The 27562-nt window shown below is 39.9% G+C and overlaps 1 protein-coding gene across 1 annotated transcript in view; it reads left to right on the top strand.

Annotated features, from left to right (window-relative positions):
- RSPO3 (R-spondin 3) overlaps positions 1-27562 on the top strand; it is a 58914-nt gene that overhangs the window by 15261 nt on the left and 16091 nt on the right. Inside the window, exons 2-4 of the mRNA XM_053973521.1 lie at positions 16631-16822; positions 18353-18499; positions 20867-21064. Of these exons, the coding sequence (XP_053829496.1) occupies positions 16631-16822; positions 18353-18499; positions 20867-21064 (537 nt within the window). The remainder of the gene's footprint in view (positions 1-16630; positions 16823-18352; positions 18500-20866; positions 21065-27562) is intronic.

Genomic DNA, 27562 nt, shown 5'->3' with positions numbered 1-27562 from the left:
CTTCTCTCTGTCTCTTCTCTTACTCTTCGTCTTCTCTTCTCTTCTCTTCTCTTCTCTCGCTCTCTCTCTCCTCTGCCTTCTCCTCTCCTCACCTCTCCTCTCTCTCTCCTCTCCTCTCCTCTCCTCTCCTCTCCTCTCCTCTCTCCTCTTCCTCTCCTCTCCTCTCCTCTCCTCTCCTCTCCTCTCCTCTCCTCTCCTCTCCTCTCCTCTCCTCTCCTCTCCTCTCCTCTCCTCTCCTCTCCTCTCCTCTCCTCCTCCTCTCCTCTCCTCTCCTCTCCTCTCCTCTCCTCTCCTCTCCTCTCCTCTCCTCTCCTCTCCTCTCCTCTCCTCTCCTCTCCTCTCCTCTCCTCTCCTCTCCTCTCCTCTCCTCTCCTCTCCTCTCCTCTCCTCTCCTCTCCTCTCCTCTCCTCTCCTCTCCTCTCCTCTCCTCTCCTCTCCTCTCCTCTCCTCTCCTCTCCTCTCCTCTCCTCTCCTCTCCTCTCCTCTCCTCTCCTCTCCTCTCCTCTCCTCTCCTCTCCTCTCCTCTCCTCTCCTCTCCTCTCCTCTCCTCTCCTCTCCTCTCCTCTCCTCTCCTCTCCTCTCCTCTCCTCTCCTCTCCTCTCCTCTCCTCTCACTCTCCTCTCCTCTCCTCTCCTCTCCTCTCCTCTCTTCCTTTCCTTTCCTTTTTGGCTGCTGGGAAGTTGCCAGTAATGTCCAGCATTTGGTCTGACAACTGTTCTATTGTAAATATTTAGAAGAATCCATTAGAGATTAAACAAAGTGTAAGTAACTGCTCCTAAATGATAGCTCTTATTAATGTTTGCAGCTATAGTCTCTTTACAAATGCATATGAAAGTCCTACCTCTAGGCTGCTTGTAAGAAAGGGCAAGACAGTAGGCAGCAGCCAGAACACAGTGTAATTTGAGCGTCAGTGTGTTATCATTACAAATATCAGCACAGAGACAGCATTCTGTAGAGTGTGTACCATGCCTGCAAATCTTCCAGACAGCAACAGGCAGAGTGTGTTACCCTGACCAATGTATTTTAAATGATCCGTATAAAGCCACAAGAGTACTCAGAGTCTCTGTTAAGACATGTTTGCTTTTCTCTGGTCTGCCCCAAAAATATAACCCCCCACCTCAAAAAAAAACAAAAAACAACCTACAAAACAAAACAAAACCAACCAACCAACCAAAAAAACCCCCAAAAACCCCCCAAACCACCAAGTCCCCTTCCACGTCAAAGTGTATCAAGAATTGTCATGTGCTACAGGGGAAAAGACAAACACTGGTCTGCTGGTTTTTTTTTGTTTTTTTTTTTTTTTTTTTGTTTTTGTTTTTTGTTTTTTTTTTTTTTTTATCTCTTATTGTATTCCAAAATTTTCCTGTTTATATAGTATCTTAAATGTTCCCTATGCAGTAGGATATTAGGGGCTGAGAAAGGATGAACACTCACACTGTTTCTGGATCTTATGATGAAATACTTAAGAAGTAATTCTAGCATAAGTCTCTTTCCAGTAGGCATAATTTTGAGAATAAAAAATGCTGCTTTTGCAACCAACTGAGATGAATGAAGATGTATAAACACATCTACATGTTGGCTAATTTGTTTGCTTAAAGAAATAAATTATATTCTAGGAACACAGTGAACAGCAGATATATGTCTATGCATGGTCATACTACAGAAGACTTTTCTATCATACAGATTTTTAAAATTTTAATTACTCTATATATTGCCAGTGATCAGTGAGTAGAGTGTGCTAGTTCCAATACAGAAGGGGTAAAAATTGGATACAACATTTGACTCCAGTGTCCACCTTGAACAGGTTACGTCCTGCAAGAAAAAGGTCTGGAGCTTATCCAGACCACTTATGATGCTTTCCCAGGGTGGAAATGTCTGGTACTCACAAATAATGCATGTAAGGCAGACCTCTTAGCATCACGTCTAGTTTTTGAGGCGACTAGTCTCCTTCTCATTTCTCATCCCCTTACCTTAAATAAAATGTCTGGATAATGGGTCTGGGTTATCCTAGACATCAATCTGTGCTCATTTTTCAACTCAGTTTCATAGTCATATCCAACCTTTCAAAATTACTCATGATGTTCTATAAGTGACTTTAGATCTTAGCTGGAGAAATCAATAAAAGCAACCTGGACAACTGTGAGGGTTGGGCATGAGCTTCTAAGCAGGAATGTGCTGACTTGGTGACTACTCCCATCTCTGATCATGGTGACTGTTACAGAGTTGGTGGCTTCTGTGTCACAGCAGGGAAGAAGGTAGCATGTAAGGCAACCTATTTTCTTCTGTACCTCCATGTGTGCATATATAGGAGTTTAAGAAGGCCAAGCAGAAGAGATACCCATGCTCTAGAAAAGCTGAAGGGGGGCAGATTCAGTGATCTCTTCAGGAAACAGGAACATTAGTAAGCTAGTGGATTAGACAAGTGGCTAAGACACAGCTAGAGAAAATTATGTGAAATTAAAAGGATACTTTCTTGATATTCTCCCATTCTCCATCCTGCACAAATACATAATGGTAAAATCAACAAGTCTCCTACCATCTGTTTGCTTACGCTGATGCCTCATTCAGCAGATATGCTACATAGAAACCTTACTAGACATAAAATTCCGATTTTCTTCATAGGGCAGCAATGTGGAGTTTGTTATAAGAAAATTAAAGTTTATTTAATTTCTGAAATCTCCTGTGAAAAAACTAGTTCTCAAATCAAAAAGAAAATATTGGATCATCATCTTATATTAGAAGTATGGCACTTTTATTTATCTACTATTATTTTGCTGTCTTTTAAAAAAATTGTTAGAATTAGATTGATAAGCATAACACAACCCACTGTGAGTAAGAAAACTGTGATATTGATGATAGCATCATAATGCAAAATGCTAACAAAATACTATCTTGCCAGCACGTGCCCCTAGAGAGGGGCAGAGCAGCAAGAGATGTCATAAGGTGCTCAGCATAAACTGTTGGATCCACTCAATGATTCCTTTGCCAGGCACAATAATTTATGGCTGAGCTATAGCATGCTTTTTAACAGATATCTCACCTCTGATTTGAAACATACATGTGACTGAGATTATACTGCCTCCCTGAGACTGCTGCAATGATTTTATCTACCAAGGCTTTCTGAATTTTGTTTTAATTAATACAGTCTCACTGATGCCTATTTCCAACCATTGATTGGTTATATCTTTACTTCCAGTGGTAGATATCATTATAGCATAGGTATTTTAGGGGCAATGTTTTGTTACAGACTGCCTTTTTTTTTTTTTTTTTTTTTTACTGCCTAGACAAAGAACTGCTGTTGTGAAGTGTGCACAGACAAGGCTGATTTTGGAGAAATCAGTCCCCTAAGCTAGTTGAAGATTTTACTATGCTTTTTTTATCTCTAAAAGCAGGCTTGACTGAGGCCTCAGCATGTCTGAGCTCAGCCCTGTTCTACGCCAGTGAAAGCCTTTTGGTGACAAATATTCATGTACCTGTTCTTTGCTTACAAAATTGTTACGGGAGAATTGGGGCAGGGTCTAACACAGTGCTGTCCCTATGTTGTGACCAAGAAACTGTTCCTGCTGGAAGTGAAGACATGATGACATCCCAATTTCCCTCATTGCCATGCCCTGCCTGCCACCAGCAGCTCTCAAGCCTTATGAAGCAACAAGACACTTCAAAGCTTAGAGATCTTCATAGGTGGAAAAGTAGCAGTGAGGTGATGCATTGTCCCTTCTTAATCCCTGGTACTGAACTATTGCTTCGGCATGGGCTGTGCCTCCTTCTTGCAATACAAAGCAGAGTTAGACCAATAGCAACCAATCTGGATTTGCTGGCAAGAGTCACAGCTTCAACCCAAGAGGTTCCCCAAATGCCTCAGTTCAGACTGGTTATAGCAGCCAACAGACAGGCAGTGCATTTCCCATTCCTCTCCAAACATGTGTTGTTAAAGGTAATATGGCCCCTAAAGCATTTACTTACAGCATGGAGCTGCATCTCATTTGATTGTTGCAAAGTGCTTTGAGGACCACAGGGTGAAAATCCTATAGAATTGCATGTATATTTTGAGTCTTACTGATGCTGTTGCTATGTGTTTATATAATTTTCTCAGGGGTTTTAAGGATGGTTGAAATCACAATAGTTTGCATAAATTATACTTATTCTCTTTTTCCTATGTACATGATAAACTTCGTAAATGTTTTCCCTGCTCATTTGGCCTCCTTTTTATTTAGCTTGCTTTTGAACACCTCTTTCTAATTTTCTGTGAGAACACCGTTGTGGTACTGGCTTTTTTTCCATATGGAGTGTTACATATGATGTTGGTATGGAAAGTATTATAAGGCAAACAGCAGATTTAAGCTGAAAAAGATACTTTAGAGATTAATGAACAGGGCTTTGAGTCTCTCCTTTTATAGGACACTGGTTTGAGTCTTACTGAAATCAAAGCAATCTGTTTGCCTTCCTGTGAGGATATAACTTAGTATCCCCTTATAAAACTACTTAGTAATCTAAAAGTTGAACACTTTTATATTAAAAAAGCACTGAAATTATTATCATTGTTGAATCTCTTGCTGAGACACAAAGGAACAGGGCTGCTGACTCCAAGCACTGTAGGAATCTTACTCCCAAATATAATGGCAATGATTTAAAATGCATGAACATTAATTTTAAAAAGTTAATAAAGTAGTGCTAGAAGTCTTTCATAAGTCTTTTGAATTCACAGAGCTATGCTTTTCTCTGCAGTATTAGGGAAGAGAATTTTTTTCCAATCTTCTAAAAATAAGGAGAAATGAATAATGGTTTTGCTCTCTGAGACACCGTGAAAACATGGTTGTTATGTTGGAAATATTTAATTTTTTTTTGCCAATACAAAATTACCCAAAACTATTGAGAAGCTAAAAAATATAGATGTTTTAGTTTGAATTAGTTAATGACTGAGAAGTTCAACGCATTATTTTCAAAATAAGTATGTTAGGATTTAGGCTTTTGCCTACAATAAGTGTCTGCTCCAAGCACAAGAGCCTCCATTCAAGAATGAATCCTTAATTTTAACCAGGTATTCAAGTCTAACTGAAGTCAAGGGGTCTGTAACATATGCATGTAGGTAACCATATGCTGATGTGCTTTTTCGAATGGGGAGGAATTTAATCATGGGCTTACATGGTAATTGAATGGGGTTCTTTTTCTAGTTTGGTCTGGGTAGGCAGAAAATAGCATAAAAGTAGCATCTAAAAGTAGATCAAGAAACATAAAGTTTGTTAACGTAGTGCTCAGTGTAGAGGAGAAAAGAGGCTTTTATTTCCCTGAAATTTCTGACCTTTTTTGTTATTTTTCTTCTCCCTGTTGCTCTTTGCTCACCAACCACAGCTCTCATTTGCTGTGGACAATTCCCAAAGGGAACATTCCTCGCTGGAGTAACTTACCCAGCTCTTTTCCTTAATTTACAGTGAGTACAGCACCCCTTGCAGAATCCATAGCAGACCCTTTGGCTGCAAGCCAGTGCTAATAGCATGTTTTCCAATAATCTAATCTCGTCAGTCACAGAGCAGAAATCAGAAAGTTAAAAGAACTGGCTTCTCAACTTGTCTCAGTCTGCCTTTGAAATCTGTGCATGGAAATGTTGTGTGAATAACTACAATAAATTGTTACCACACTTGCACCCATGACTCAATAGTTGTGCCCATAACAATCTGATGTATATGAGAGAACCCTCTATAAAACAAGGTTTAATGTGGTGCCAGAAACAGACTCTCTCATGAAGGCTTGCTTGAAGCTTGCAAAGAAGCCAGAAGTTTCAGCCAAAGCTGAGGACATATTGTAAATATCCATGAATTAAACACCTCACAATCCTAAGAGATAAGTATCGTTTCTCCTTTGCAGATGAAAAAATTAAAGCTCAAAGATGATAAAGCCAAAATTTCCAAGTTTGGCTGTAGAAGAGAAATAGTAATTCTTTGATTTGCCTCCTGAATAAATAGCTTCAATTTCAGACCTCTGACCACCTGCATCTTCTGCAACCATTCTGAAAATGAGCATATATACACAGGAATGAAGCAGGAGATTAGTTGTCTCACTGGAGTCCCTAGATTTGAAAATGTAGATTCTAGTACTTTACAATGCTAGAAAGGGACCTTAACCAGCCAACTTTATCAACCTTCAAACCTAAGAACCCCTAACTTTCTTCAAAGGCACATAACTCAGTGGTATTGTAAGGGAAAGACAAAGTAACCAGATGCTGAAAGTTAACCTATACCTTTTACCTTTTCCCACATGGGTTCTTTTTCGTACGTGCTGGACTGTGTGTATTTTTGCTTTGGAGGTGCAGAACTGACATCATCACAATATTTTTTGCTGATTTCTAATATCATGCAGAGCTCTGGTGGTCTACTGATTACAAGCTGATAACTAGGTTCATTATTCTACCTCAGACATGGATCCCTTCATGGATGATTTTGATTGCTGTCACCAGGAGCATATGCTTTTTGGGTACTTGGGGTAGCAGTTTACTCTGTGAGACAAACGGCTTGACTTTCTTCGTGCAAGTCCAGGAGGTCAAGAAGCCAGTCAAGGAGGATATTTTCCTTCTAGGGCACAGTTCAGTCTTTCCTTTCACTTATTCCAATTTGGCAACTGCTTGTGTAATTTTTTAGCACAATTTTTCTGCAGCAGCCCAGCATTATGAGTGGTGTTGTTGCGGTCATCTACATCCGAGCCCTGTCTCATGGCAGCCCAATGTGGTGGCAAGCCACTAGCCACCAGCTGAACTGCCAAATATTCATCATGTTGGATACTTTAAAATAACCACTGTGATTTCATGTTTTTCTAATATCTAGGGGATGTTGAGTTTTCACTGAAGCCTAACTAATTGTTGGTAAAACTTATATTAGGCAGTTCTATTTGCAATAATGGGTTCTATTTCTATCATTCATTCTGCATCAGCTTAACTTAATTCAGTTACAGCTTGACAGAACAGAATGGAACAGTCCTCTCTTCCTCATTACTGGAGTTATTAGAAAAATATTCTTCAACAGAGCACATTGCAAAGTGCTAAGGATATTTTGCAAGCTGGTTAAGGCATCCAACACCTGAAAAAGCAGCTCTCTTAGGCCACAAAATAATAAATGGATAATTTTCTTGTGTGAGAGCCTTGTTAGGAAGATGTGTCTTACAAATTTGTCCTTGAATATGCAGAGCAAGATTAAACATGCATCCTCAGGATGCTGCTCTGAGCCAGCCTAAATGATGTGACTCTTACCACTGTTAGCAATTAAATACTTCAACAAAAGTATATTTTTACGACCACTTCTTCAATTGTGCATAAAATGTCAGATGTCACTTTCAATGCACATCAGTGATATTACACAATATATTAGACAAATAAAAAAATCATCCTTAAAATTTACAGTTCGTAGTTTGCCCATTAATCTTTCCAAATGTGAGGGTTTTTTTTCCATTTAAGCTAGAGACAAATTTTAAAGACAAATGAGACATTTTTTCATATCTTTTTGCTATTGTACAGAAACATCAAAATGGCTTCAAAACCATTGACTTTTCAGCTCTTACTATAAAATGTTTAATAAGACTCATAACACTAACCCAAAGTTTCCTAGCTATTTAATTGTGATTTTACATATTATTATTGGGCTATCAGGTTTTGTTTTTGTTTACCTATTATTGTCAATAGGTGGCCTCCGTTTATTTTTTTTACTGTAGAATTTCTTTTTGCTTTTTAATTGAAATTCTGTATCTTATAATCCTTTATCACCTTTACAATGTTGCTATTGCTATTTTAAATTAAAGCCACTCAGACAATTATTAATTGAATAAAATTCCATTAGAATATGACAATCTTCAAAAATAGAAATATTTTGTCAAATATTTTGACAAAATTTGATGTGTCAGTGTTATATTGTTAATTGGATTTGGGATAACAGACATACTATTACAGATGTTACATTAATTAAAAAAAATAAACAAACCAAAAACCAAACCAAAAAAAACAAACAGAAGTTTTAACTCATTTTAATTAATTTTTCCCTTCTAATCAACTGACCTGATTGGTGTGCAAGCCCTCAGGGAATTGGTGGTGTACCACCACAAAGAAAATGAACAGTTTCTCTGCTTTAGCACAAAACCGATGATAGCCTTGATTTTGTCACCAGCACCCCAATAATTCAGCTCAAATACTTTGTAGCACAGCTGTAGCTCAACAGTAAACTGCCTGCTGTGTGTCACTGCAGTGATGTCAGATGTGTTATGGTTTTGGAGAAGTGAACGATGCTTGGTGTGAGCGCTAAATTTCTTTCATGTGGGTCAGTGTGTGAGGCAGTGAAGCTGGTTGGGAGGGAAAGGCTCAGACTTCAAAGGGAGGGCAGCACGCAGAAGGGGTGATAAAGCAAGCCCTAAGTACGTGCCATTCATAGTTACTTCACTAGAAAATCCAGGCACACAGAACTGTTGAACTGAGTCAGTTTCTCAGGATTCAAATGCCTATTTAAATCTCACTAATCCTATTTCTTAATTCCAGTCTAAACAGGCCATCCAATCACACTGCCCTCTAAAAATCAGATAACTATGCTCCAAACCATGGGCTATGCTAATGTTGATTAACAAATTATCCTCACCCCGTTTTCTTCACAGAGGTTTTACCATTGACTTTAGGGGCCCAGGACTTTTGTCAATGAGTCCAAGCTGACTGGTGATGATGACTCGTCTGTTTTCCACCAGAGTTTAATCTGATTTCACATCATAGTGTTCATGTTTTGCAGTCAGAAATGTTTGACTTCTTTCTCTTTTAGACTAGCGTGAGTCCCAGTGACATAAGGGAAAGGTGAAAACAGCTGGATCATCATTTGCTGAGTGTCACTACACAGCACTATTTTAATCATTAATTTCAGCTTGGAATTCTGAATGGTATTTTGTGTCACTGGCAGATGTATGGTCCAGTCAGCCTGGAGAAGTTAGCCTTTTTCCTTCATGAAAATGTGAGATCAGAGTTTTTCCTTGTTACAAGTTGTAGAACACAATTTTTAGAGATTTTCTAGCACTGTGATACTCCTTAATACCTATACTATGATTTCAAATCTTGATGTGAGTCTTGAATTTAAAGAGACATGTTCCATTTCAATGTTTGCAGGCGTCAGTCCAGAACAGTTCCACTGCAAGCAGCATATTTGGGGCTTCCAGTTAGCTTCAGTATGGTATGAATTTAATCATTACACAGAAAGAAATAATTTCATTCAGTACAAACTTTTGATCAGTTCCACTTAGGAAAATACATTAAATCAAGAGGATATTAAGTAATTGACCAAAGGCACATCTGAGCACCGCCAAGACAGTGGGCTGGCTTGCTGTCTGGCTTATTAATTTTTAATGCTGTAAACATGGTAGTAGAAAATCATAGTTTCGACATGGGATTACAGGCTTTTGCTGTCTAAACCCTTCTCCCTAGTCCCCAGCATGGAAAGTAAAATCTGTTACATCCTGCTGTTCTTTCTGTGGTTTCTGAAACAAAACTTTGAGAGAAAAACTCTGGTCTCAAAAGACCCTGTGGGAAATGAGAAACTTGCAAATGCTACTGTAGTTGTGTAATGTTGACAGTATGAGCTGAGTGATCCTTATACAGATTGCAAATACACGAGCATCTATGTAATATGCAACAATCAAAGTCTCCAGTATGTTAAGAGAACAAAACAGTAGAAGCAAATGGGGTGTGGGGGGTACAGCCTCTGCTGCCACCAGGATAGCCTAAGCATTCACAACCTTTGTTAGAAGCACAAAAATGGGAGATGGAAAGTTACCATCAAGCAGAAAGACCACACATTTCAAAGAATGAGCCTTTACATTTTTGCTTCTTTACTCAGTAGACAGCAACTTGCAGGGCTAGAGTATTAAAATACTGTCTATATGTGCATCAAATATAATCTCTTTCCAAAAGTCACACCTCCTTTTTTATCTGAGCACAGATGCTTTATTTACAAGTAGCTGAATCTGACAACTGTCAAAACACAGCTGGTTATAGAATTATTAGGTTACTACAATTACTAGGTTAGTCCTTTTAATAGATCACATACTTGCCCTTCTATAACAGCTTTCTTTTATCTAGACAATAAGACAGAGATTATGTAATTGAGTTTACATTTTAGAAAAAATTCATAATGTATAGTCTTGAAGGCTGGGTATTTGGAAACAACTACAGCTGACTCTAAAAATAATATCTGTAGTTGCTTACAGGATTTAGAACTTGATGTGAGAAAGTATTACCTTCACCATCACCATCACTATCAGGTTGTTCAAGGTAATTTTCTCAGAGATCCTGTTTGGTTCCTATACTGGCTAAACTTCCTGGATCCTTGAATGTTGGTGGTGCTCCATAGTATGTGGGGGAAAAAAAGCCAATTTCCCTTCTCTCTCCATGAAAAGAATTTAAAAAATTTTCAGTTTATTTACAAAACTCTCTGGAATGACAAGGAGCCATTTGTGGTTGTTGTGGCTGATTTCTGTTGTGCTGAAGATGCTAGGAGACTGCATACAACTCTGCACCCCTGGTGAGATTTTTCAGCCTGTTGATGCTCTTTCTAACCGAATTCAGGGGAAATGTGTTCTGGCAGCCAGTATACTTAATTTTCAAGATCACTCTGCTAGACATGTGTTTAATAATGATGAGGCAATCCCCAGTGAGGTTTTGGCCATTTGGGCCAAGGGCCTTCTTGCTCACGGACACCACTACAAAACACTTACGAATACTCCCTGAGACTGTGGAACAGTCCCATACTCACGTTTCTGTTGCTTTTTAGAAGTCTTGACATTTGGTGAGTAAAATAGATTGATTTCTTTCCCTCAGATGTGAAGTGCCTCTTGAAGAGAAAAATACTGTCAAGCCATGCAGATGTTTGGGGAAAATTTTTTTGTTTCGTATAAGATCTTTTCCCTTCAAAACATAGGAAGACACTCGGGAATCCTCTTTGCTACACGTTTTATATCAGAAGGCAGCAATAGTCTGAAGTAGAATAGAAGTCAGGCAAATCTCTGGAGGAGTTACCACCCTCTCAGAAAGAAGTTCTAAAATATTTGTGAAGATCAAATGACAAAGAGAAGCAGAAGACATTAAGCCTTTAACAGCTGACTTTTAGACTGATTTTTCCTCTTTGCCTGTTTTGCGGGTGTCTCAGATTCCTGTAGATCCAGAGGAGGCTGAACAGCAAGTCCACATTCCTCAGCTATCACCACCGATTCAGTTGCATCCTAGTAAACTTATTGCCAATCCAGCATAGTAATTGCCATGTACAGGTTTATCTTCCCCAGCTGCTCCCCTATCACAGCACATCCAGTCCCTTGCCTCCCTGCAGGTGATTTAAAGCCTAGTGATCAAGCAGAGCTTAGCCTGCAAGACTCAACTCAGGTTTCACCTTGGCCCAGGCTGGCAATCTATTTAGCACTGATAATACAAATTTATCAAGCCCATGCATACTGGCTCTCCCAGAGCTGTCCTACCACTCCTGGGCTTCATCCTTGCTCAGCACTGCCTGTTGCCTACACAACAGTTCAGCCTTTTTGCCCCACCATTGTGTGTCCCACCTCTAGCGCACTTCCACACAAAGAGACACTGTCCAAGAAAGACTCTGAGGAAATACGCTGTGGTTTGCAAACTGAATTCCTTAATGACTTTCTCATTAGAAGAGCTGACTGCCAAATGCTGTTTGCGCTTGCCTAAAGGACGGTCTGCATGATTGAGAGTAGCTCTGCTTTACATGAAGTATTGTTTTCAGGCCACCACCACAGGCAGCTGCTTCTCACTAGGCAAGGAAAAGAGAAAGGAACGCAAGTGAGCACCCAGAGCAATCGAATGACACAAGAACCCATGGGATTTCCCATACCAAATCCCACCAACACAAGGGCTAATGTCCCTGTGGGTGCTGCATGGTGGTAAAAGCTGAGGTGGGGTCTGGCTCTCCCAGCAAGGGGCAGCCCAGCTGGGAAGGCTGAATTCCAGAACAGCTCTGCTGTGAAAATATTTCCTGTGAGAACACGCAAGCCTGAGAAACCAGGAGCAGCAGCAGGGATGGATTCCATTTGCCTAGCACATCCATTTTAAGAGCAAACCTCTAAAGGGATATCTTGTTGTTGGAGAGCGGTGATGAGACCGCGCACCTCAGCTGTGGCAAATGGGCAAAGAATATTCTTCTACCCCGTGCTTTCCCCTGGCTGTCAGAACGTATGCCCAGCTGGATTTCTCCTGCATTTTCTTATTTCCATTTTTTTTTATCCCATAAATTTTAATCTATACATGGAGTAAAACTGATTGAAAAATGTCATTGCAAAGGTTTAGAATTCATTTGCTACACACGGTCAAAATCTAACTTCTTGTCCACGAAAGTTCAGATTCAAACTCAGCTCCTTATCCTTAACTTTCTACTTTTAACAAAGAGCACGACTCATTGTTTCTAGAGTAGGTCTTTGGAAAATATTCTGAGATTTCATTTGCTAATGAGACTTAAAGCAAATGGCTTGCACAAAAAGAGCCCTCCGGGAAAAAAAGAGCTTAAAGCCAGACAGGAGATGGGAATAGTTCAACATTCATTTAGGGTCTTCTCTAATCTCCAGTATTTAAGTTTTACAAAAAGAAAAAAGAAGGAATAGATTTTGGACCTATAGCCAGTCATGAGTCCACAAATGAATAGTTTGTATCACTTCTGGCTGATGTTTGTGTAAGAGCTGAGAAAGAACTTGTCTGTGGGTCTCTGTGCTCCCACCATTTGCTTTGCCCACTGCTATGCTGCATTTTCCATCCCTGTGAGTCTATGATTTCACTGTGCTTAGAAAGTGTTTGGATACAAGAGGGTGGAGCACTCAATGATTAGTAGGGTCATACATGGAATATTTCATCCCCATTGAGTCAGTTCTGAAAGTTGTTGAGAATATTTTATATATATATTCTTTTTTTTTTTTTTTTTTTTTTTTTTTGTCTTTGTAATGGAGCAGGCTGCACCAAATACCAAGTAGTTTCAAGCAAGTGTATTTAGCAAGAGAATGTCTTGGACATATTTGCAATGCTACACTCCATACCTCCTGGTTCTGCAACCAGTGTCTAACCCACAAGGCCACAGTGCCCGATGCTCTGCCAAGGCACTGAATCTCTCTTCATCCCTCTTACCACATCTATAATTTGTGGCTAACAGGAGTGGTCTGTGCTCTCCTCATGCTTTATCACCTGCTTTTTCACTTCAAAGTGTTTGTTAAGGTGGATATACATTACTTACCCATTTCTACTCTTTACCTTAGTATAGAAATTCGAAGCAATGCTTACACCTGGTGTACCGTGACTGGATTTCACTAGATGGGGTTTATGTTTCCAGCTTCCTGGGGCACATCACTTAAACTCTGAGCTCAGTGTCTGATACAGGGACACAAAAGAGATAAAACTTCTGGTTGCTTCCTTGGGGTTATGGTTGCAGTTGGTGAAGCACTTGAGATCTTCAGGTACTAACAATTTGCTGCAATGAGAGAGGAAGAGTAAGGGCCAGTTCTGTACCCAGAAGATTGAATGGATTCTGGAATGCCTCCAATCCCACCCAGCCTTTGCAGCAGGGGAAGGATTGGCCCATACCTTGCAAGGATATGGCAAGCATCTGGATCTGAACCATACAGGGAGGAGGCTGAGAGGTAACAAGAGCAAGATCTTCAGCTGGAGCTTGGAGATGCCTAATTTCAAGCACATTATCTCATTCTCTAGGCACAAATATTTTTGCTCCACAATTTCTTTTCTTCCGTGTTTAATGACAAAGCCCAGTGCTTTCAAAGAATGCCAGCTTCTGGAGCATGTGGCTTGTCCCTCCCTGCTTTGATTCTTGCCTGGGTCAGAATAAGGGCCTACCCTTATTGCAAGACAAATGAAAAACTATTTTATTACACAGATACAAGATTAAAAAAAAAAGTCAGATGAAATAAGAGACAATAAAAAAAGTGCATCTCTTTAATAGTTTTTAAGAGAAAAAACACATGCTTCATGTAAAATGTTAATTTCGACTTTTCAGTGATATTTTTCTTTAAGAATTTCCAAGAACAGGAGCTTACTTGGCTTCACACATTTAGTTATAACATGACATGAAATCAGTGGAGCTTGATTTGCATATTTTGTCCTATTCTTTGCTCCATAACACTAGCAATAACATTCTCCATTTGGAACTATGCTTTCCTTTTTTGCTGTGTTATTTGTATGAGATGTTTCTGGAATGCATGGAAAGAGGCAGAAATTGTGAAAATGGCTAGGAGTACATTTTATTTTATACTTAGTATTTCTGGAGTTAAAGGGGAGATGGAGATTGGCCATGTAATGGATCTTAGCTATAGAGAATTATCATATTTCAATAGTAAAGTATTGCCTGTCTCAGCTCACACACACATCTTGACCTCAGAGCAGTTGCACATAATGTTTTCTCTGTCAAGAGAATCTATTAATAATGATGTGTCACAGGTGCTCACACATAATATGTTTCCTGTCAAAAATGATCATCCATATTTTACACAGCAGCTTTGATGACAAATATTTTGTACTTCAGCTGCTTTTTCATCCAAGTGTCAGACTAAATGAAGGAAAATCACAGATAGTTTTTAAATAATGTCAGCTTCTTAGATCACATTACTGCATCTGCCTTTTAAAGTAGTTTCATACAAGGGCCACAAGACAGAGGAGAGAGAGACAAGGATTTACTTAATTTCCATTAACTTAACTTTAAAAAGAAAAAAATTCCTAGGCTCTTAATTTCAAAATCAATAAGCTCTGTGCCTTTGGAATGTTTTCAGAAAAAAAAAATGTGTTACATTTATTAAGTACCCTGTATTTTGAGAGTCTAGTGAAAGCAAGTATGATAACTGAATTGGGGTTGCAACTTCTCACTGCTGAATGTCATTTATTCTCATAGTGGTGTCATGTCCTCATTGTAAACACAATTTCCTCTAGGTTATGCTACAAAATGAGTGTCTCAGTGTGCACAGAGAATTGAGTTCTTGTATTCTTACGAAAATTGTTTGTGCACAGCAAGGCCAAAGTTTGTACATCTCATGTATGTCCAGCCCTGCTGAGAGAAATAGCCCTCATTCCTCATTTTATTTATGAAAGAGGAAGAGTGAACTTGAATTCCCTTTGAGGTTCTTCAGATCGCAGGACTTGTCATTGAAACCTCAGAGCACAGCAAAGTGCTTTTCCCATTCATGGGACATGTCATTTCTGCAGAGAGTGTAAGTGAACAAAGCACAGAGGTGTTCCTGAACTTCCCTGCCAGGCAGCCCTGCCCAGAGCAGCAGGCAGTGGTGCCTCTGAACTTGTAAGCCATGAATTCATATGGACTCCTGGTCTGCCTCCATGGGCACCACAGAAAGGAGTTGAAAAAGACAAGTTAATCGTGTGTGCAAGCTATTTAGCAGTGTCTGCAGATCAAAATAAAATCAAAGCACTAAAATAGGCAATCACACCATGCATGTGCATATTTATAAAATTATCACTGCCTGAGGAGAAGGCAGAACAGGAAGCCAATAGTATTTAGAAATACAAGGTACACATGTAAATGAGGACTATATTTCTTCTATATATGAAATATAACCAGATGTGTTAGGCTGAGAGATTAAAGCTTGCACTTAAGAAAATGACCATTTTTTCATTCAAGACAAGGCCAAAAAAAGAGGGAACACAGGGTCTGGAGTTACTTGAAGCTCCATTATTTTTTTTAGTTTCAGTTTCTTTAAGAAAGCAAGCAAGAAGGAATTAAAAGTAGGTAACAACTTCTAAAGTACAGGAGGATGCAAAACTTTATTCTCTACCACTGAGAAGCAATACACTTCATTGTATCACACAGCAGATTAATGTCTGCTACTGAAAAGATAATCTGCAACAGCATCCTCTTTCCTGCTATCCCCAAGCCCCTAAAGGAGTAAGGCAGTGAATGTAATAAATTTTGCTTTCCTTGTCTGAAGAATCAGAACAATTCAATTGAAAGGCAAATATAATCCTACCTATGCTACATGCTGAGACTGGAGCAGAGTAAATGCCACAGTTAAGTCTAAACATCAGGTTGTAATTGTTAGAGATTAAAAACATGCCAGAGAGAACATTCCAGGGAAAGAAGGAGGGTGAGAAGGATGGCTCTCCTATGTCTTTTTTTTAAGGCAAAGTATCATCAGATCTTACGAGAGCATATTCCTGCAGAGTAGAACTCAAATAAAATGGCATTTAGTCAATGAAGGAAATTATACACTAGATCGATTTTTAATCATCCAACTAGGAAAAGTAAGAATAAGTGAACATGAATTTATCTGCTGAGCCAAAGTGCACACAAGGCAGAAAAAAACCCTGAAAATAAGGAAAAGAAAAATGAATGTTCTCTAGAATGCTGCTGTTCCATACAGTTTATTTCAAGGATCATTTCTGCAATATGTGAAAATGTCAGCTGAGCTCATTTTTATGCAGATGAAATAATGTCTGAAATGACAAGTCAGATCATAAGAGACACAAGAAAAAATGAAGCAATCTTTAAGAGCTGTCAGAGAGATGGATGGTCCACCTTTCCAAGTGCAGAGGAACCATTATTTCATGGTCTTGTTTAATGTATTGTTTTCTCACAGTTTTTTTTTTTTTTAATTCTTTTCTTCTCAGTGCATCCTAATGTGAGCCAGGGTTGCCAAGGAGGGTGTGCTACATGCTCTGACTACAATGGATGCCTGTCATGTAAGCCCAGGCTCTTCTTTGTTCTGGAGAGGATTGGCATGAAACAGATTGGAGTATGCCTTTCCTCGTGTCCAAGTGGATACTATGGGACACGGTATCCCGACATTAATAAGTGTGCAAGTAAGTGCTGGGGAAAGGGGAAGCACGTGGATTTGTTTGTTCTCTCTTGAATGCTGTGTCTCCTTAGGAGTCAAGTCAACAGAGAAGGAGACGGACAGGCCATGTCCTTATTTGCTCAGTTCTTTGTAGTAGCACAGTAAATATTAACCCAAGCAAGAAGTTAAAGACCACAAAATAGCCTAAAGCTCAGGGATCCTGGCTCTGCATGAATGACCTGCCTAGAACCCAGGTGATGGCCTCGTCTTCCTCTACATCCTCATGTGAAGGGGAAGCACTGGTGGGCACCAGGCACTGCCCTCCAGAAGCAAGAGAATACCGGCAGCTCTGAAGAGAGAGAGGGAACTTAGGAATGCTGAATCTTGGTGGCTGGAGCTGTTTAACCCACTGCCCTTACTTGCCTGACCCCTGTGACAAGGAAAAAAGGTGGCAGGTGGCATTCTTTGGAGATGTGGTTTGCCCTGGTCTCTTTATAGCTTGTCTCACACTCACTGTAGTCCTCTGAATGCCTGTAGAAGCTGGCACGGCTTCAGCTGGCCAGGTTTCAGGCTGATTTGGGGGAATTTACTGGTTTGTGTTGTCTCTGGGCTGAGGGACAGAGAAGCCAATCTATACTGCTCAGGCAACATTTTGACCCCACTATGGCTTTTTGAACCATAAATGAACTGGAAAAGATCACAATATCCTCTCCACTCTTCTTTTTGTTGTTGAATTCACTATTTTTAATCCCACAGGTTCTATAAAAACATAAGAGCGATGGCCAAGAAACTCTCCCAGTTTTTACCTGGTAATAAATGTTATTTAATGAATGGACCCCAGAGCAAAGTCTTACAGAGTAACTTGACACTGCAAAGTATTTGCTCACTTTTTAGCAGTGTGTGGCCTTGCATATCAAACATGAGCCGTGTCATACATAAGGTTTTATGCATTTCTCTTAAAAATTTGTGAGAACTGGGAAATATATCAGCAATGCCAATTTGGCTAGTCATATAGAGAATGCATTAAATACTACAGAACATCTGATTGAACATCAGGGAACCATTTAAAGAAAAAAAAAAGATATGTTGATCAAAGCCACTCCTAAACAGATTCTAAATTCTGGCATATTTTTTTTTTTCTCCTAGATGAATATTTTTTTATCTCCTGGAGACAGAAGATAGGAGTGTGGAGCTGATCCAGCACTTGTGTACCATGGGGTTAATTAGTACCTATATGGTGCCAGGGTAGGGCAGAAGCAGCACAGTGTTATTCGCATGTGCTCTGCTCTGCCTGCCATTTGCATAGATCTCCAAGAAGATTAGCAGCGTGGGGCTGTTCAGCATCAGGCCAGCCCTTCTAAATTCTCTCCCATGCCAGGGTCACTTGTGGCTGGCCTTACCATGTGTACTGGCCAGGAAGAAGGCCTAACATAATGTGCTTCCTTTGAGGATTGTCTGACATTGCTATAATTGTGTGAGTCTGGTGTATGTGAGAGAGCCCATGGCAGTTCATAGCAAAGAGCAACAATGTTGTTGTTTACTGTTTGCATTTCAGAATGTAAAGCTGACTGTGATACCTGCTTCACCAGAAACTTCTGCACAAAGTGCAAAAGTGGGTTTTACTTATACAGTGGAAAGTGCCTTGAAAAGTGCCCTGATGGGCTGGAAGCCAACAATCACACGATGGAGTGCACCAGCATCGGTGAGTCTGCTCCCCATGTCCTGCCTCGTTTTCTCAGAGGGGATGTGGGATCCAAGGAAGGCATAATCAGTTACAACACCAAGGAAATGAAAATGTTCTTCATAACAAGATGCATTCCCCAGCACAAAATACTCCAGGTATTTCCCAAGTCTGCCACTTCACAAGAGGCACAAACTTGGTTGTGTCCCACAAACACAACCTTGATGCTAAGGGCAATTCTGCCAGAGGAAGGACAACCTGTTTGGTCTGCTCTGAGGTAGCAAGACATACATCTCTTGCTTGGTTATAGTGTTATGCAGCACCACTAATATCAAAGTTTCAAAAACCCTGAGTCAGATCCCACATGTAGTTTAAAAAAGATAAAAAATACTAATGGTTTTACTTTAGCTCCCTTTTACCACCTGAGCCTTCAAAGTATGTATGGAACAACATTTTGAACTTACCTTTTCAATGGTGAAGGCTAGAAACTAACACATTAAGGAAACATCCCACCAAAAAAACTCCACTCTCCAAAATGGTATATGTGCATAATCACCTGACTTCAGAAAATGAGGATTAAAATGAAACACTAAATAGGGTGCCACTGATACTGAAGGAGTGAGATTGATGTCATTGTGACTCACTGGCTGTGGAGAAGAGACCTGCTTTTGTACGTTGAGCCACTGATTCAAAAGCTCCAATTATTCACCCAAGAGCAATTTCGGAGGTCACCACACCTAACTGTCTGCTCCATCCTTCGCCCATCCCTAAAAATGAAAGAAGAGCAAGCGATATGCTTGTCTGTGAACAGCTGCAGTTAGCATCCCCCTCCACGGTCACACTGAAGCTGTGGCAGGGTTCAGCTTATTTTAGTACATCGGCTGTGAATTGTGGTGTCTGAGGGCTGTGAGCTGCAGGGCAAGCTGTAACCTCTTCAGCCACCAGCATCCAGGGAGCACTTAGGCACAGTCTGGCCATGATAGAAATCTTCTTCACAGTATCATGCACATAGCTCTCTCTGGCATCGAGTGTTTTGGAGGGGAAATAATGCAGGAATAAAAATAATGCGCAGTAGTTTGGCGTTTTCCTTCTCAAATATATATTAGTTCAGGTGGTAGTGTAGGCTTTTATGGTTTTATTTTCAAGCAAAGACTTTAATCTTTAAAAAATTCAAGGGATCATTTTTGTTTCTTGATGGCTGTTTCCAACTGCTGTAGACTCAGCTGCTTTAACAATGAGTCAGTCTCAGAGAGGAAAAGCCATTTAAAGCTATGGAATAAAAACAGAACCTTTTTGTGCACATGAAAGCCAATTATTTTAGCAGAAGAGCTCCAGTGCAACATGAAAAAAATTACACATATGACAATCCACTGAAGGAAGGTTCAGAGATTGCCTGAAGTCTGCTACATTTCTAGGTTTCAGAAAATTTAGAATTAAATTCTGAATCTGGAAAAGTGTTGACTTGCTAATTCCTCCTTATAGAGGAGCTGGAAGTCTTTCCTTCTTCAGTGGTGACTTATAATCTTAAGCATGCAGTTGGACTTAAAGAAAACATATATATATATATATATATATATATATATATATATATACACTTTCTTTTTTAAAGAAAAAGATAGTGAGATGGCATAAGAGAAGTTTAGCTATTAAAAGTATATTGTTAGCCTTCCAAGTTTACTCCCATTTTTTGTTTACACTTTTTGGACAAGTGTGAAATGACACACCTTCTGACTTCCAAACAGTACAGGATGCACATTCACATCACTCTGGTTTAGAAAGGGTAACCTGCACCGTTCTGAAAAGCTTGAAGACTCACATTGACCCAAATTCTGCTCTGCTTTGCCTTTTACTAGCTTGTATATGCTACAGATGATGGCTCTTTAGATGGCCAAAGACACTTGATTTCCAATATAACACCTTTTGATATCAGTTGGTTCTTTATAAGTATCAATTTCTAAATTTCCACCTTTGAGACAAGCTGCAGCAGCTTGACCCAATGGCTTTTACTCATCTTTGACACAGGCATGACCAAAGTTTATTCCACCAAAGCTAAAAGGATTTACATCTCCATCAAATCAAAGCAAAGTCAGAACAAATCCCAGTAACTGATTCCATTGAGACCAGTTGCATTGCTATTGCCTTGTGTCAGGAATTTGCCTTGTAAAACAGTGAGTAGAAAATAGTAACTGTCATAATTATTTGACATTATTTTGTGCTGCATATTCTTAACAGTCCAATTTCTGTCAATTCATTGCTGCAACTCACTACTGATTAATTCCATTAGTTTTTGCCACCTTTTGGCTGATGCAGAATGAAAATAATGTACCATATGTATTCTGTATACAAAAATATATTGGTCAGGCTAAGTTTATTCTATGTTTATTGCAGTGCACTGTGAAACTAGTGAGTGGAGTCCATGGAGCCCTTGCATGAAGAAAGGAAAAACTTGTGGTTTCAAAAGAGGAAATGAAGTAAGGGTCAAAGAGATCATACAGCATCCATCAGCAAGGGGAAATCCTTGCCCAGCTACAGCTGAGAGCAGAAAATGTATTGTACAAAGAAAGAGATGTCAGAAGGAAGGAAAAGGTACCAAGTTATCATCATCATAATATGCGATTGATATGATGTTTTTCTAATAATTCACACCTGAATTCTTAGGCCCCAATTTCAGGTTTCATCAAAGCTGCCATTGATGTGGTGGTTTTTGGGCTGGAGAGAATGATGCCTTTGTCTGCAGTAAATAAAATCCTAACACTCCTCAAAAAATGTGCTTTGTGTGATCTAGAGAGGACAGGGTGGGCTGGAAGGGAAGGCATTTTGTCTCTCAATTCTGTCTGCTGACAGAGTTGCCAAGATGAAAAGTTGCATTGTAGTGCTCAGAACAAACAGATCCATCATAAAACACATCATGGTGGGTGTTATCTGTTGGGTATCAGGCAGCCAAGTTTCATGCTTCAACAGAGGGATTCCTTCAAACTAATTCCTATTTCATGCTTCCCTACAAGATTTTAACTCTTGTAAATGCAGTGCTGTGGCCTTTCTCCTAGCCTGAACTCTTTTTTACTAGCTCTGGCTGAACAACACAACCTGATCCTGCCATCTGCATCTGGGTCATTGAGTCCCAGCATGGGAGAACGATCACAGCGTTGCATGGCAGAAAGGGAAACTCCACTTGGTTTCACCCGAGAAGCAAGATTGCCAGCAGAACTGTCCCTCCATGCAAGGCAGCTTGTTGGACTTATTCCCCAGCATGGCAGTGAGGGAATGGCCTCACATATGTTAAGACTGGGAGATGCTTAAGAAGCCTATGAAATAATAATTTAATAAATTCCACGCAGTAGATACTGTTGTTTGATTATTCTCCCCTTCTTGCAGAGGGGAAGTTACTTGATCTGTCCTCAATGAAGTTACTCTGGAGGAACTATGGACTGTTTCCTTTTCTCCTTTCCTCCCATTTTCTCTGTCCCTCCCATTTCCACATCTCATCTACTTCTCTCTTTCCTCCCACCCCTTCTGAGGGTGAGTAGAAGGGGTGGAGCAACTTCCCCTCCATGTGAACATCTCTGAGTCAGCAGAAGCTGCTGGTACCAAGTAACAACCCACTGTTCCACTGTTAAATGATGGCCAGGGTTGCTGCAGATGACTTTGGGAAACACTCAAGGGGCTTGGATCTCGTAAACTTTTTGAAGGTTATCTCATTCCCTGGGGATGTACCTCATGAGAAGGGCAATCATGTTACTAGGGAGAGTCCAAATGAGGGCCACAAAGATGTTGAAGGGCCTTGAGGGGAAGCCCTATGGGGAACAGATGAGGTCATTTTCACTTGGTCTGTTCAGCCTGGAGAGGAGGAGACTGAGGGGAGATCCCCTTGCTGTCTACAACTTCCTCGTGAAGGGAAGAGATGGGGCAGACACCGATCTCTTCTCTGTGCTGACCAGTGACAGGACCAAAGGGAATGGCCTGAAGTTGTGTCAGGAGAGGTTTAGGTTGGATATCAGGAAAAGGTTCTTCACCCATTGGACACTGGAAGAGGCTCCCCAGAGAGGTGGTCACAGCAACAAGCCTGACAGAGTTCATGAAGCATTTGGACAATGCTCTCAAGCACATGGTGTGACTGTTGGGGTGTCCTGCTCAAGGCCAGAAGTTGGACTTGATGATCCTTGAGGGTCCCTTCCAACTCAGCATATTCTCTGATTCTGTGATTCTGTAGTTAGAAGGATGATCTTATGGACCAGATAGCTACAGGTGACTCCTCCTCACCCAAGAACTGGGTAGATCTACTTATCTATAGGGCATAGCTATCACCTCCTTCTCCTTGAGTCAGGCAGCATCCTGAAGAGGTAGAGATCTGTACCTGTGTCAAGCTCACAGTCAAGACAACCTACTTACTGATTCCCTTTAGAAACCCTACAGATTTCTATGTTCAAAATGTCCATGCTTGCTTCTGTTTCTACACAGTGGCACAACTTGAAACAGCCTCTCATTAGCCCACTGTAACTGGAAAAAAGAGTCCACATTTTTTTCCCTACCAAAGCCTAATCTTGACAGAGATGAAAATATGGGACTGAACTGTAATTTTGAACTATGAAAATGGGTTTTTTTTTTTGAGGCGATATTATGTGTTTGCTTAGAGCAATTTGGCAAACGCTTCAGATTGGACAAGACATTTCTCTTTGAGAAATGCCTGCTGTTCCTGTGTAATAAGAACTTTAGAAGAAACTGCTCACGTATTTTGCTATCCATTCTTATTTTATGGGATTTGAGCCAAACCCTACTTGAAAAATACTGTGCACCACAAGAATTTGTTCACAATCATGAATCTTTTTCTTTCCTTCTTTTCTGCAATATGCATAAAGGTGGGCTTTTTTTCCTCTTTTGAGCAAGTCAAAGTCTACATTCTAGCCTGCTTTGCACTCAGTCGATAATTCCTTCAAATGAGGAACCTGTGTTCACACTCAGTCTGTGCCCTTGGGATTTGTATGCCTGTGTCTGAGATTCACAGAAGTCTTTTCCATTCACATTTATTGCTTCAGGGAGATGAACTTTTTTTTTTTAAGAAAGATAATTCTTAATAAAACTGAGGAATATTACATATGAAACATCAGGTTAAAAGAGCTTCAAGGGATGAATTTTGGCGACAAGCTAGGAAGGTAAGAATTAAGCTGTAAGTTGTCTTTCTATTCCTACTGAAATGAGGAAATAAAGCTTTCCAACTTAATCTCCAGGCAACATATCTTCCCTACTGCTACTGTCCCTTATTACACAAAAAGAAATTTTTATTCCCCTTTGAACAATAGAATAATTGCCCAAGAAAGCAAGCTAGACTCTGTTCTTAAGGCTAGCTATGCCCTGTCAGTGAGTGCAGAAGGAGGTGACAACAGAAACACTTGAAAGGGAACGTCAATAAGTTTGTATTTACTGTTGAGAAATATTGAAATGGCTCTTTTGTATTGTACAACTCCCCATGGCCACTCAGGCATTGCTTTAGAGTTGAACTTTCATGGCATTGGCTTTTGAAGTGTTGCAGCAGAGCCGGCAGTGACCAGCAGTGCTGCTAATCTTTTCTCCATGACCATGAAGAGAGGGTCAGCTCGGTCACTCTTGGCTGTTTCCATGTTGGATAGATGTCTGTGGCTAAGGGATTTAGGTCAAAGACCACATGATGACGGGGTGTGCTCGTCACAGATGCCTCAATGACTTTGCTCGAGACGTTGAGGTCAGTGACAGGATGTTACTCAGTGAAGGCGCTGCTATCACACAGCAGCAAGGACATGTCTCTGGAACAACTACGCAAAACGAGATAAAGCAGATGAAGGGGGCTTTTTTTCTTTGTTTCCATCTGCTGGTGTGTCATTGAAGTTGATGAGATGTCTTGCAACCCTTTATTTCCCCTTCACTGGCTATGCAATGATATTTTACTGTGTGAAGATGATAATATTTTCAGAATAGATGCAAACAAATGGGAATAATGAGGATACAAATAGCTCAGTTAGTCTAAAAGGTTCTTTTCACTTATTTTAGCACTAAATTAGTCGATCCCAGTGTGATCTGACATGGTAATTCCCATGTGTTTCACATACAGGCTCATTTTGTAGTTCAGTCCCATCCAAACCTCACTGTAATTTATTTCATCATTCTCCTCTTTTAATCCCATGATGTTGTATTCTTTTTAGTCTGCATGACTATATGATATTAAGTTCCAGATTTTTCTTCTTCCTTTCTTTCCCTCACACCTTTTGTTTTGTTCACCCAGTGTAGTGTACTGTAACTTTTACCTTCCCACGCATAATACGTTCTTGGCTCCTACCCTTCATTGACAGAAAGAAAGTGAAACATGCATTTCCTGTAGCCATGTCCATTAATGGCAAATGGCACATAGATGTACTGGAAAAGCAAAACTTTCAGAGCTCCTCAAACACTTCAAATTATCCATCAACATTATTTCTTTGCCTTAATAAATGTGCTCTGACCTAACACAAGTTCCTTTGGACTACTGTCTTCAAATGTATGAGATTGACTTTTACTGGATGAAAGACAAATATTCTGAAATTCCGATACTCTGCATACAAAAGTATTTGTGGGGAAAGAATTGCATGTTTTCATGACTAATTCTGCCAAGAAGAGAATATTCACCATATGACTTTCTGTTGAGTCCCAGCTAAACCCCCCCAGCAATCAGACAGTTTCAAGTACTTTCAGAGAATATGTTTTCATCAGTTTGAAGATAATAAAAGAACTCACCAAATTAGTATTAGGTATGAACACGGAAGGCACCTTAGAAATCTAGGTATTATGCAAGCCAATAGGTAGATGACATTGGTTACACAGTTGCATTTTTGTAAGCAAATAAATACCTTTCAATTGTTTCTCGTTCTAATATTGAATTTATGCACACTGGTGGTGTTTAGATGTTCAGAGGACAGAAGCAATATTAATTTAACTGTGTCCCATTCTGTGCCAATACATACCAAAGAAAGTTCCTGTTCCTGATAGGCAAAATTTCAAGCATTAGACATGAAGACATGGGAGGGTGAATATAGAATAGAATGCTTCTTTTTCACTGTGGAATGTAGCAGTTGTCATCTCGTACAGTCTGAAAGCAGGATACAGTTATGAGAGAAAGAGGGATAATTTTAGTCAAAATTCAAAAGACTACAGCCCCCTGGAGTTGAGGTAATTTGCCAGTTAATGGTTTAAGCTCTAAGGAGAATAAAGACGCTATGCTATGATTCTTTTTAAGTTTACAGCAGGAATAAGAGAGAGAAAATGCCTTTGAGGTGAGGAGCTGAATTCTAGATGCAGACTGGTGAACAGAAGGGAACAAGATTTGTTGCTAAGGAATTTTAATGAGGAAGTGCAGAAATTTTGGGTAAATAAATTAAAATAATAACTTCTATACTGCACAACATACATGTGAATATAAAACTGCAGGTTCCATTAAATAGCCTAGAGAACTGAGACTCAGCTAATTTCTGTTGTTTCTTTGTACTAGTTCTTCTACCTTTTATATCCACATAATGCTTCCAAACATATTAATCAGACAATGTCTGAAGAAGTCTTCAATTGGCTGTGGTGTGAGGAGGGACTGCAAGCAGGACGAGTGCATTTCAGGGGAACCATAGGTCAGCCACAGTAAAACAAAAATTGGATTTGAAAACTACTCATGTTCAATACTAATTTTACATAGTCTTGGCAAAATCAGGTCAGAGCAGTGTTTTGTTCTGTTGATAAATGTGTAGTAATGGCTGTACATCTACTTATTCAAATGAATAGTCTACCCCTATACACTCTATACTCCAAAGGTAAAAGTATCTTCCCAAGGCAATGGAGGTCCACACCACTTCCGTGATTCCTCAGAGTACTATTTTTAAGCAAATATTTTTCTGATTAAAAAAAAAAAAAAAAAAAAAAAAAAAACACTACAATTCTAAATATTTCTGGTATTGACGACTTTTACTTAATCACATTTAAGTCCTAAGCATGGCTATGTGGGAAAGATATTCCTATCACAGTCCATTCCATAAGTCACATCCTCTCACTCATATATAGCTCAGTGGCATTTAAAACAAGAGGGCTGGAGCACGTGAGCTAGGGAGATGTCCCAGTACACAGTTCACTCGTGTAACTGTGAGAGATGGGGTGTCCTGTGTGAAGGTCACTAGTGTGGTTATGGTTAATGACCTTACTCCATGGCAGGTCACAGGGCTTCTGAAACCTCAAAATGAACACGAAGCTAATTACTGCATCCCTGTGTTTACATATTGCATATGCCAATGGGTCCTAACTCTGGCCTTTGTGAGCCTGAGTTACTATAATTGAGGAATCTGTCTTGTGAAGAGTTTGGTTGTTTATTTTCCATTTGTTGCTGCCAAGAGGGCTTCTCATTTCCTTTCCTTGCAAGGGTTTTGACTCTTTAACTTTAGCACATTTCCAGCCGCTAATAGTAGGGCTGCTGAGACCGGGAATCCACCAGCTGCAACACGAAGGGAAATGGCATCCTGGGGATACCCCAAGCGATGCAGAGCACGGCCAGCACCCAACTGCCACTGCCACTGGCTGGCAGACATGGGCACAACCTAGAGAAGTGATCTGGGTGAATAGGCTTTAGAGGGAAAAATAAGGCCAAAATGAGTAAAAATTATTTGTGAAGCCAAAATAGCTAATAGTAGAGGATATACTGACTAGAAATCGAGGGCTTAAAAGGCTGGAAAAAAACTATTTTTAACCTTATAGCATTTTCAAGATTTGATCATAGGCAGTTTTGAAAGTTTTACTAAGTTACTACCTGCAAACTGAAACATTAAAATCTGAACTGATTATTAGTAATGTTCAATTTCACGACGAGTTATTTTGTTTGTGCTACTGTGAACATTAAATTCTCATCAAACCTCCCAGTTCTGACAAACACACATGAACCACACAGGCAGGCAGTACGTCCATGCTGTGTGCTTCTGTATATGGTACTCCACATGAATGCACACCCTCTATACACATGCACCATGCCAAGGTTGTGATCTCTGAATAATATGCATCTTGATGAACAGTCAGGTGAAAATAGTTGTGCCCTCAGATATCAAAATTAGT

Source organism: Vidua macroura, chromosome 3 (genome assembly GCF_024509145.1).
Source record: "Vidua macroura isolate BioBank_ID:100142 chromosome 3, ASM2450914v1, whole genome shotgun sequence".
NCBI lineage: Eukaryota > Metazoa > Chordata > Aves > Passeriformes > Viduidae > Vidua > Vidua macroura.
Note: the sequence above shows the minus strand (reverse complement) of the source record. Positions and strands in the feature narration are given on the sequence as shown.